This window comes from Oncorhynchus kisutch, linkage group LG5, assembly GCF_002021735.2.
Source record: "Oncorhynchus kisutch isolate 150728-3 linkage group LG5, Okis_V2, whole genome shotgun sequence".
NCBI classification, from domain to species: Eukaryota; Metazoa; Chordata; class Actinopteri; order Salmoniformes; family Salmonidae; genus Oncorhynchus; species Oncorhynchus kisutch.
Window position 1 is genome coordinate 76,954,836 of NC_034178.2, and position 12,715 is coordinate 76,967,550.

The 12,715-nt window shown below is 45.8% G+C and overlaps 1 protein-coding gene across 2 annotated transcripts in view; it reads left to right on the forward strand.

Annotated features, from left to right (window-relative positions):
* The window catches only part of LOC109884472 (lysine-specific demethylase phf2), a 158,525-nt gene that overhangs the window by 76,181 nt on the left and 69,629 nt on the right, over nt 1-12,715 (forward strand). For both annotated transcript variants that reach the window (XM_031825871.1, XM_031825872.1), the window contains exons 10-11: nt 1,156-1,247; nt 2,065-2,154. In XM_031825871.1, coding sequence (XP_031681731.1) covers nt 1,156-1,247; nt 2,065-2,154 — 182 coding nt within the window. The remainder of the gene's footprint in view (nt 1-1,155; nt 1,248-2,064; nt 2,155-12,715) is intronic.

The following is a 12,715-nucleotide window of genomic DNA, read 5'->3' on the forward strand; positions in this document are numbered from 1 at the left end:
GAGATAGACAGCTCGAGGCAGCCTTCGCAGACAAACAGCTCGAGATAGACAGCTCGAGGCAGCCTTTGCAGACAGACAGCTCGAGATAGACAGCTCGAGGCAGCCTTCGCAGACAGACAGACAGCTCGAGGCAGCCTTCGCAGACAGACAGACAGCTCGAGGCAGTCTTCGCAGACAGACAGACAGCTCGAGGCAGCCTTCGCAGACAGACAGCTCGAGGCATCCTTCGCAGACAGACACATCGAGTTAGACAGCTCGAGGCAGCCTTCACAGACAGACAGCTCAAGGCAGCCTTCGCAGACAGACAGCTCAAGGCAGCCTTCGCAGACAGACAGCTCGAGGCAGCCTTCGCAGACAGACAGACAGCTCGAGGCAGCCTTCGCAGACAGACAGACAGCTCGAGGCAGCCTTCGCAGACAGACAGCTCGAGGCAGCCTTCGCAGACAGACAGCTCGAGGCAGACAGACAGACAGCTCGAGGCAGCCTTCGCAGACAGACAGACAGACAGACAGACAGACAGACAGCTCGAGGCATGCAACTAGAAGCATGAGTCTGAATTAAACGGCCTTCAGCTTGCAGTAACATGTTCCAGGATGCACTACTCAGATGTTATAGGGATTGTTTTCTGTTATTAAACCAGAATGGATCCAGTTTCAACAACGTTGTGGAGTCGGTAAACAGAGTAATATTGTCCTTGCTGTGTATGAAATGTGCGGTGACAAGGCTCTGAATGTAGATGTGTTGTGATTGGTTAAATAGTGACAGCAGTTAGGCTAGAGGGCGCTGTTATCTGACAGCACAAAGAGGCTTTTATGAAACATCACAGCTCTGTACGGCTCCTGACTTCAGCTCCATCAATGTTAAACAAGTGAATGAACAGAACCCGTTAAGTCCATTAATTAAACCTTTATTTCATCAGGTTGTCCCATTGAGGTTAAAATACCTCTTCACCGAGGGAGAGCTGTCTGACCTCTATACCAAGGGAGAGCTGTCTGACCTCTATACCAAGGGAGAGCTGTCTGACCTCTATACCAAGGGAGAGCTGTCTGACCTCTATACCAAGGGAGAGCTGTCTGACCTCTATACCAAGGGAGAGCTGTCTGACCTGTAAGAGGCTGTCAACATGTGTTTTAACAGTATTCTGTCTTGTTTCAGGTTTGCACAAGGCCAACAGACAGCCAGCTGCCTACCTGATCCATGGAGCTAAGATCATCAACGGAGCCTTCAGGGCCTGGACTAAGAAACAGGCAAGTTTGGTTTCCTCCTTTACATCTATTACAACTATATACCTTCAAATACCTGCTACTCTACTTGACCAAAAGTATGTGGACACCTGTTGGTCAAACATCTCATTCCAAAATTATGGCCATTAATATGGAGTTTGCTGCTATAACAGCCTCCACTCTTCTGGGAAGGCTTTCCACTAGATGTTGGAACACTGCTGCGGGGACTTGCTTCCATTCAGCCACAAGAGCATTAGTGAGGTCGGGCACTGATGTTGGGCGATTAGACCTGGCTCGCAGTCGGCATTCTAATTCATCACAAAGGTGTTCATTGGGGTTGAGGTCAGGGCTCAGTCTAGTTCTTCCACACCGATCTTTGTGCACGGGGGCATTGCCATGTTGAAACAGGAAAGGGCCTTCCCCAAACCTTTGCCACAAAGTTGGAAGCACAGAGTCATCTACAATGTCATTGTATGCTGTAGCGTTAAGATTTCCCTTCACTGGAACTAAGGGGCCTGAACCTTGAAAAACAGCCCCAGACCATTATTCCTACTCCACCAAACTTTACAGTTGACACTATGCATTCGGAAAGGTGGCATCCTACGACAGTGCCAAGTTGAAAGTCACTGAGCTTTTCTGTAAAGCCATTCTAATGTCAATGTTTGTCTATGGAGATTACATGGCTGTGTGCTCGATTTTTATACACCTGTCAGCAACTGGTGTGACTGAACTAGCCGAATCCACTCATTTGAAGGGGTGTCCACATACGTTCTTATATATTGTGTATAATCTGAAATATAAATCCATATTTAACTGCGTTGTCAACGTGTCGTTCCTCCAGGCTCTGTTAGAACACGAGGATGAACTTCCAGAGAACATGAAGCCCACTCAGCTCATCAAGGACCTGGCCAAGGAGATCAGGATCTCAGAGGTACGACATCTTGCCCTGTTCTACTGCCCTGTTCTACTGCCCTATTATGCTGCCCTGTTCTACTGCCCTGTCCTACTGCCCTGTTCTACTGCCCTATTATGCTGCCCTGTTCTACTGCCCTGTCCTACTGCCCTGTTCTACTGCCCTATTATGCTGCCCTATTATGCTGCCCTGTTCTACTGCCCTGTCCTACTGCCCTGTTCTACTGCCCTATTATGCTGCCCTATTATGCTGCCCTGTTCTACTGCCCTGTTCTGCTGCCCTATTATGCTGCCCTGTTCTACTGCTCTGTTCTACTGCCCTGTTCTACTGCCCTGTTCTGCTGCCCTATTATGCTGCCCTGTGTACTGCCCTGTTCTACTGCCCTGTTCTACTGCTCTGTTCTACTGCCCTGTTCTGATCTATTCTATTCTGTTCTACTGGGCAGGTTTACAATGGCCTTTGTTGTTGTAGAGACTAGCGATGTAATGATTCACCGATACGCATCGTCCCGGGTTCAAATGTTTAAGATCTGATTATATACCTGCTGATCAGGTCTAATATTAGATGGAATTCATCTGGCTTCAACCGATCGCTGCCCACACCTGCCTGCCCGTCCAACATCACACGTAAAACTGACCATCCTTCAGATCCTCGACTTCAGCGTTGTCATCTATAAAATATCCTCCAACACTCTACTCAGCAAATTGGATGCAGTCTATCACAGTGCCATCCGTTTTGTCACGAAAGCCCCATATACAGTGCCTTGCGAAAGTATTCGGCCCCCTTGAACTTTGCGACCTTTTGCCACATTTCAGGCTTCAAACATAAAGATATAAAACTGTATTTTTTTGTGAAGAATCAACAACAAGTGGGACACAATCATGAAGTGGAACCACATTTATTGGATATTTCAAACCTTTTTAACAAACCAAAAACTGAAATATTGGGCGTGCAAAATTATTCAGCCCCTTTACTTTCAGTGCAGCAAACTCTCTCCAGAAGTTCAGCGAGGATCTCTGAATGATCCAATGTTAACCTAAATGACTAATGATGATAAATACAATCCACCTGTGTGTAATCAAGTCTCCGTATAAATGCACCTGCACTGTGATAGTCTCAGAGGTCCGTTAAAAGCGCAGAGAGCATCATGAAGAACAAGGAACACACCAGGCAGGTCCGAGATACTGTTGTGAAGAAGTTTAAAGCCGGATTTGGATACAAAAAGATTTCCCAAGCTTTAAACATCCCAAGGAGCACTGTGCAAGCGATAATATTGAAATGGAAGGAGTATCAGACCACTGCAAATCTACCAAGACCCGGCCGTCCCTCTAAACTTCAGCTCATACAAGGAGAAGACTGATCAGAGATGCAGCCAAGAGGCTCATGATCACTCTGGATGAACTGCAGAGATCTACAGCTGAGGTGGGAGACTCTGTCCATAGGACAACAATCAGTCGTATATTGCACAAATCTGGCCTTTATGGAAGAGTGGCAAGAAGAAAGCCATTTCTTAAAGATATCCATAAAAAGTGTTGTTTAAAGTTTGCCACAAGCCACCTGGGAGACACACCAAACATGTGGAAGAAGGTGCTCTGGTCAGATGAAACCAAAATTGAACTTTTTGGCAACAATGCAAAACATTATGTTTGGCGTAAAAGCAACACAGCTAATCACCCTGAACACACCATCCCCACTGTCAAACATGGTGGTGGCAGCATCATGGTTTGGGCCTGCTTTTCTTCAACAGGGACAGGGAAGATGGTTAAAATTGATGGGAAGATGGATGGAGCCAAATACAGGACCATTCTGGAAGAAAACCTGATGGAGTCTGCAAAAGACCTGAGACTGGGACGGAGATTTGTCTTCCAACAAGACAATGATCCAAAACATAAAGCAAAATCTACAATGGAAAGGTTCAAAAATAAACATATCCAGGTGTTAGAATGGCCAAGTCAAAGTCCAGACCTGGATCCAATCGAGAATCTGTGGAAAGAACTGAAAACTGCTGTTCACAAATGCTCTCCATCCCACCTCACTGAGCTCGAGCTGTTTTGCAAGGAGGAATGGGAAAAAATGTCAGTCTCTCGATGTGCAAAACTGATAGAGACATACCCCAAGCGACTTACAGCTGTAATCGCAGCAAAAGGTGGCGCTACAAAGTATTAACTTAAGGGGGCTGAATAATTTTGAAATATCCAATAAATGTGGTTCCACTTCATGATTGTGTCCCACTTGTTGTTGATTCTTCACAAAAAATACAGTTTTATATCTTTATGTTTGAAGCCTGAAATGTGGCAAAAGGTCGCAAAGTTCAAGGGGCCCGAATACTTTCGCAAGGCACTGTACTACCCACCACTGCGACCTGTATGCTCTCGTTGGTTGGCCCTCGCTTCATACTCGTCGCCAAACCTACTGGCTCCAGGTCATCTATAAGTCTTTGCTAGGTAAAGCCCCGCCTTATCTCAGCTCACTGGTCACCATAGCAGCACCCACCTGTGGCACGCGCTCCAGCAGGTATATGTCACTGGTCACCATAGCAGCACCCACCTGTGGCACGCGCTCCAGCAGGTATATCTCTCTGGTCACCCCCAAAACCAACTCTCCTTCCAGTTCTCTGCTGCCAATGACTGGAACGAACTACAAAAATCTCTGAAACTGGAAACACTTATCTCCCTCACTAGCTTTAAGCACCAATTGTCAGAGCAGCTCACAGATTACTGCACCTGTACATAGCCCATCTATAATTTAGCCCAAACAACTACCTCTTCCCCTACTGTATTTATTTATTTATTTAGCTCCTTTGCACCCCACTATTTTTATTTCTACTTTGCACATTCTTCCACTGCAAATCTACCACTCCAGTGTTTTACTTGCTATATTGTATTTACTTCGCCACCATGGCCTTTTTTTTGCCCTTACCTCCCTTCTCACCTCATTTGCTCACATTGTATATAGACTTATATTTCTACTGTATTATTGACTGTATGTTTGTTTTACTCCATGTGTAACTTTGTGTTGTTGTTTGTGTCGAACTGCTTTGCTTTATCTTGCTTTATCAACTAGCCTACCTGGTTAAGTAAAGGTGAAAAAAAACAACCTTTTGATCAGGTCTAATATTAGATAGAATTTGATTGTTCAGCCCATCAGAAAAAGTTTGGGTCATTTTGCTTTAAACAATCAGTATATATATATATATGGTATTTTTTAGATAAACAGGGTAAAGTTAATTAATTTCATAGCTTGGACAGCAATCACTTTTGCTACCTGGGGAATAAAAAGGTGCTTACGCCGAGTCAGTCAACTTCCAAACGGTCCATTGGAGAGAAAGGGGTGAAAGGGGTGAAACAGGGGTGAAATCCAAAGTTGTGCTATATATTAATTGTCACAGCACATTTAAAAAAAAGTAATATTTATAGCTCAAACACTTTTTATCCCAGTTTCTCCCCCTAACATTCCCCTTATTGATAGTGGGGTGGTAGATGCCCAGTTTACCCCCCTAACATTCCCCTTATTGATAGTGGGGTGGTAGATGCCCAGTTTACCTCCCTAACATTCCCCTTATTGATAGTGGGGTGGTAGATGCCCAGTTTACCCCCCTAACATTCCCCTTATTGATAGTGGGGTGGTAGATGCCCAGTTTACCCCCCTAACATTCCCCTTATTGATAGTGGGGTGGTAGATGCCCAGTTTACCCCCCTAACATTCCCCTTATTGATAGTGGGGTGGTAGATGCCCAGTTTACCCCCCTAACATTCCCCTTATTGATAGTGGGGTGGTAGATGCCCAGTTTACCCCCCTAACATTCCCCTTATTGATAGTGGGGTGGTAGATGCCCAGTTTACCCCCCTAACATTCCCCTTATTGATAGTGGGGTGGTAGATGCCCAGTCTACCTCCCTAACATTCCCCTTATTGATAGTGGGGTGGTAGATGCCCAGTTTACCCCCCTAACATTCCCCTTATTGATAGTGGGGTGGTAGATGCCCAGTTTACCTCCCTAACATTCCCCTTATTGATAGTGGGGTGGTAGATGCCCAGTTTACCCCCCTAACATTCCCCTTATTGATAGTGGGGTGGTAGATGCCCAGTTTACCTCCCTAACATTCCCCTTATTGATAGTGGGGTGGTAGATGCGCAGTTTACCCCCCTAACATTCCCCTTATTGATAGTGGGGTGGTAGATGCCCAGTTTACCCCCCTAACATTCCCCTTATTGATAGTGGGGTGGTAGATGCCCAGTTTACCCCCCTAACATTCCCCTTATTGATAGTGGGGTGGTAGATGCCCAGTTTACCCCCCTAACATTCCCCTTATTGATAGTGGGGTGGTAGATGCCCAGTTTACCCCCCTAACATTCCCCTTATTGATAGTGGGGTGGTAGATGCCCAGTCTACCTCCCTAACATTCCCCTTATTGATAGTGGGGTGGTAGATGCCCAGTTTACCCCCCTAACATTCCCCTTATTGATAGTGGGGTGGTAGATGCCCAGTTTACCTCCCTAACATTCCCCTTATTGATAGTGGGGTGGTAGATGCCCAGTTTACCCCCCTAACATTCCCCTTATTGATAGTGGGGTGGTAGATGCCCAGTTTACCTCCCTAACATTCCCCTTATTGATAGTGGGGTGGTAGATGCGCAGTTTACCCCCCTAACATTCCCCTTATTGATAGTGGGGTGGTAGATGCCCAGTTTACCCCCCTAACATTCCCCTTATTGATAGTGGGGTGGTAGATGCCCAGTTTACCCCCCTAACTTTTAGGACAACTACTCATTCAAGGGGTTTTCTTTATTTTTACTATTTTCTACATCTTGCCAATTAAAAAATATGTTAAAGTAGTTGCCAATATCAGTGATGAATGAGTCATCTGATTTTATGAATCATAGAGCTTAGTTTGCCTTTTTTCCCCAAATGTAATTTAAGGTGCTTTTTACTTTATCTTTGATTCATAGAGTAGTCTTCTTCTTCTTTTAATTCAGTTTAGTCGCATGATTTCTCAACTTGCAGTACGTTTGCCAATCGGATGTGCAGCCAGACTTTTTCGCCGTTCCTTTGGCCTCATCCTTCTCAACCATACCATGTTTAAATTCCTCATCAATCCACAGGGATTTAACTGGTTTTACAGTCATTTTCTTAATGGGTTCATGTTTATTAGTAACTGGAATAAGACATTTCATTAATGTGTCCAGTGCAGCATCTGGTTGCTCCTCATTACACACCACAGACCAGCAGCGTCTGGTTGCTCCTCATTACACACCACAGACCAGCAGCGTCTGGTTGCTCCTCATTACACACCACGGACCAGCAGCGTCTGGTTGCTCCTCATTACACACCACGGACCAGCAGCGTCTGGTTGCTCCTCATTACACACCACGGACCAGCAGCGTCTGGTTGCTCCTCATTACACACCACAGACCAGCAGCGTCTGGTTGCTCCTCATTACACACCACAGACCAGCAGCGTCTGGTTGCTCCTCATTACACACCACAGACCAGCAGCGTCTGGTTGCTCCTCATTACACACCACAGACCAGCAGCGTCTGGTTGCTCCTCATTACACACCACAGACCAGCAGCGTCTGGTTGCTCCTCTTTACACACCACGGACCAGCAGCGTCTGGTTGCTCCTCATTACACACCACAGACCAGCAGCGTCTGGTTGCTCCTCATTACACACCACAGACCAGGAGCGTCTGGTTGCTCCTCATTACACACCACAGACCAGCAGCGTCTGGTTGCTCCTCATTACACACCACGGACCAGCAGCGTCTGGTTGCTCCTCATTACACACCACGGACCAGCAGCGTCTGGTTGCTCCTCATTACACACCACGGACCAGCAGCGTCTGGTTGCTCCTCATTACACACCACGGACCAGCAGCGTCTGGTTGCTCCTCATTACACACCACAGACCAGCAGCGTCTGGTTGCTCCTCATTACACACCACAGACCAGCAGCGTCTGGTTGCTCCTCATTACACACCACAGACCAGCAGCGTCTGGTTGCTCCTCATTACACACCACAGACCAGCAGCGTCTGGTTGCTCCTCATTACACACCACGGACCAGCAGCGTCTGGTTGCTCCTCATTACACACCACAGACCAGCAGCGTCTGGTTGCTCCTCATTACACACCACAGACCAGGAGCGTCTGGTTGCTCCTCATTACACACCACAGACCAACAAATATTCTTTACATCAACAACATAGGAATCACTTATTGTATGACCTCTTATACACTATATTAGGCCCAGCCTGACCTCTTATACACTATATTAGGCCCAGCCTGACCTCTTATACACTATATTAGGCCCAGCCTGTCCTCTTATACACTATATTAGGCCCAGCCTTTGGAACGGTGGTTTTCCTAGATATGGCTTCTATATTGTGATCACTACACCCGATGGATCTGGATACTGCTTTACAGCACATTTCTGCAGCATTAGGAAAGATGTGATCAATGCATGTTGATGATTTAATTCCTGTTCTGTTTGTAACTACCTTGGTAGGTTGACTGATAACCTGAACCAGAATGCAGGCACTGGTTACAGTTTGAAGCCTTTCCTTGAGTGGGCAGCTTGTTGAAGCCAGTCAATATTAAGGTCACCCAGATAATATACACTCAAAAACGTATGTGGACACCTGCACATTGAACATCTCATTCCAAAATGATGGGCATTAATATGGAGTTTGTCCCCCTTCTGCTGCTATAACAGTCTCCACTCTTCTGGGAAGGCTTTCCACTAGATGTTGGAACATTGCTGCTATAGAAGTCTCCACTCTTCTGGGAAGGCTTTCCACTAGATGTTGGAACATTGCTGCTATAGAAGTCTCCACTCTTCTGGGAAGGCTTTCCACTAGATGTTGGAACATTGCTGCTATAACAGCCTCCACTCTTCTGGGAAGGCTTTCCACTAGATGTTGGAACATTGCTGCTATAGCAGTCTCCACTCTTCTGGGAAGGCTTTCCACTAGATGTTGGAACATTGCTGCTATAACAGTCTCCACTCTTCTGGGAAGGCTTTCCACTAGATGTTGGAACATTGCTGCTATAGAAGTCTCCACTCTTCTGGGAAGGCTTTCCACTAGATGTTGGAACATTGCTGCTATAACAGTCTCCACTCTTCTGGGAAGGCTTTCCACTAGATGTTGGAACATTGCTGCTATAGAAGTCTCCACTCTTCTGGGAAGGCTTTCCACTAGATGTTGGAACATTGCTGCTATAACAGTCTCCACTCCTCTGGGAAGGCTTTCCACTAGATGTTGGAACATTGCTGCTATAACAGCCTCCACTCTTCTGGGAAGGCTTTCCACTAGATGTTGGAACATTTCTGCTATAACTGCCTCCACTCTTCTGGGAAGGCTTTCCACTAGATGTTGGAACATTGCTGCTATAACAGCCTCCACTCTTCTGGGAAGGCTTTCCACTAGATGTTGGAACATTGCTGCTATAGCAGTCTCCACTCTTCTGGGAAGGCTTTCCACTAGATGTTGGAACATTGCTGCTATAACAGCCTCCACTCTTCTGGGAAGGCTTTCCACTAGATGTTGGAACATTGCTGCGGGGACTTGCTTCCATTCAGCCACAAGAGCATTAGTGAGGTCGGACACTGATGTTAGGCGATTAGGCCTGGCTCGCAGTCGGCGTTCCAATTCATCCCAAAGGTGCTCGATGGGGTTGAGGTTAGGGCTCTGTGCATGCCAGTCAAGTTCTTTCAGACTGATCTTGACAAACAACTTTTGTATGGACCTCGCTTTGTGCATTCTGAAACTGGAAAGGGCCTTCCCCAAACTGTTGCCACAAAGTTGGAAGCACAGAATCATCTAGAATGTCATTGTATAATGTAGCATTAAGATTTCCCTTCACTGGAACTAAGGGGCCTAAGCGCGAACCATGAAAAACAGCCCCAGACCATTATTCCTCTTCCACCAAACTTTACAGTTGGCACTATGCGTTGGCAGGTAGCATTCTCCTGAAATCCGCCTAACCCACCGGACTGCCAGATGGTGAAGCTTGATTCATCACTCCAGAGAATGCTTTTCCACTGCTCCAGAGTCCAATTGCAGAGCTCTTTACATCACTCCAGCCGACGCTTGGCATTGCGCATAGTGATCTTAGTCTTGTGTGTGGCTGCTCAGCCATGGAAACCCATTTCCTGTTGCTTCCAGAGGCAGTTTAGTACTCGGTAGTGAGTGTTCCACTTGAGGACAGACATATTTTACGCGCTTCAGCACTAAGCGGTTCTGTTATGGGAGCTTGTGTGGCCTACCACTTCACGGCTGAGCCGTTGTTGTTCCTAGACGTGCTTCACAATAACAGCACTTACAGTTGACCGGGGGAAGCTCTAGCAGGGCAGAAATTTGGCTAACTGGCTAGTTGGAAAGGTTTCATCCTATGACGGTGACTCATTGAAAGTCACTGAGATATTCAGTAAGGCCATTCTACTGCCAATGTCAGAATGGGTGTGGCTGTAATAGCCGAATCCACTAATTTGAAGGGGTGTCCACATACTTTTGGCCATGTAGTGTATCTCTTTTTATATCAAATATATTATCAAGCATTTCACACATATTAACCAGATGCTGACTGTTAGCACTTGGTGGTCTATATCATTGAACCGAATCGCTCCGAATCGTTCCTCTAATCAAACCGAATCGTTTCGAATCATTTCACACTAAAACATTCCTGTGTGGTACCAGTCCATGTGTCTAAATACGTATGGTACCAGTCCATGTATCTAGATACGTATGGTTCCTGTGTGGTACCAGTCCATGTGTCTAGATACGTATGGTTCCTGTATGGTACCAGTCCATGTGTCTAGATACGTATGGTACCAGTCCATGTATCTAGATACGTATGGTACCTGTATGGTACCAGTCCATGTGTCTAGATACGTATGGTACCAGTCCATGTATCTAGATACGTATGGTTCCTGTATGGTACCAGTCCATGTGTCTAGATACGTATGGTACCAGTCCATGTGTCTAGATACGTAGGGTTCCTGTATGGTACCAGTCCATGTATCTAGATACGTATGGTTCCTGTATGGTACCAGTCCATGTATCTAGATATGTATGGTACCAGTCCATGTATCTAGATACGTATGGTACCAGTCCATGTATCTAGATACGTATGGTTCCTGTATGGTACCAGTCCATGTATCTAGATGCGTATGGTACCAGTCCATGTGTCTAGATACATATGGTACCAGTCCATGTATCTAGATACGTAGGGTTCCTGTATGGTACCAGTCCATGTATCTAGATACGTATGGTTCCTGTATGGTACCAGTCCATGTATCTAGATACGTAGGGTACCAGTCCATGTATCTAGATACGTATGGTTCCTGTATGGTACCAGTCCATGTGTCTAGATACGTATGGTACCAGTCCATGTATCTAGATTCGTTTGGTTCCTGTGTGGTACCAGTCCATGTGTCTAGATACGTATGGTACCAGTCCATGTATCTAGATACGTATGGTTCCTGTATGGTACCAGTCCATGTACCTAGATACGTAGGGTTCCTGTATGGTACCAGTCCATGTATCTAGATACGTATGGTACCAGTCCATGTATCTAGATACGTATGGTTCCTGTATGGTACCAGTCAAATCAAATCAAATCAAATCAAATTTATTTATATAGCCCTTCGTACATCAGCTGATATCTCAAAGTGCTGTACAGAAACCCAGCCTAAAACCCAGAACAGCAAGCAATGCAGGTGTAGAAGCACGTGGAGAAGTCCATGTGTCTCGATACGTATGGTTCCTGTATGGTACCAGTCCATGTATCTAGATGCGTATGGTACCAGTCCATGTGTCTAGATACATATGGTACCAGTCCATGTATCTAGATACGTATGGTTCCTGTATGGTACCAGTCCATGTGTCTAGATACGTATGGTACCAGTCCATGTATCTAGATACGTATGGTTCCTGTATGGTACCAGTCCATGTATCTAGATTCGTTTGGTTCCTGTATGGTACCAGTCCATGTATCTAGATACGTATGGTTCCTGTATGGTACCAGTCCATGTGTCTAGATACGTATGGTTCCTGTATGGTACCAGTCCATGTATCTAGATACGTATGGTACCAGTCCATGTATCTAGATACGTATGGTTCCTGTATGGTACCAGTCCATGTGTCTAGATACGTATGGTACCAGTCCATGTATCTAGATACGTATGGTTCCTGTATGGTACCAGTCCATGTATCTAGATACGTATGGTTCCTGTATGGTACCAGTCCATGTGTCTAGATACGTATGGTACCAGTCCATGTATCTAGATACGTATGGTTCCTGTATGGTACCAGTCCATGTATCTAGATACGTATGGTACCAGTCCATGTATCTAGATACGTATGGTTCCTGTATGGTACCAGTCCATGTATCTAGATACGTATGGTTCCTGTATGGTACCAGTCCATGTATCTAGATACGTATGGTTCCTGTATGGTACCAGTCCATGTGTCTAGATACGTATGGTTCCTGTATGGTACCAGTCCATGTATCTAGATACGTATGGTTCCTGTATGGTACCAGTCCATGTATCTAGATACGTATGGTACCAGTCCATGTATCTA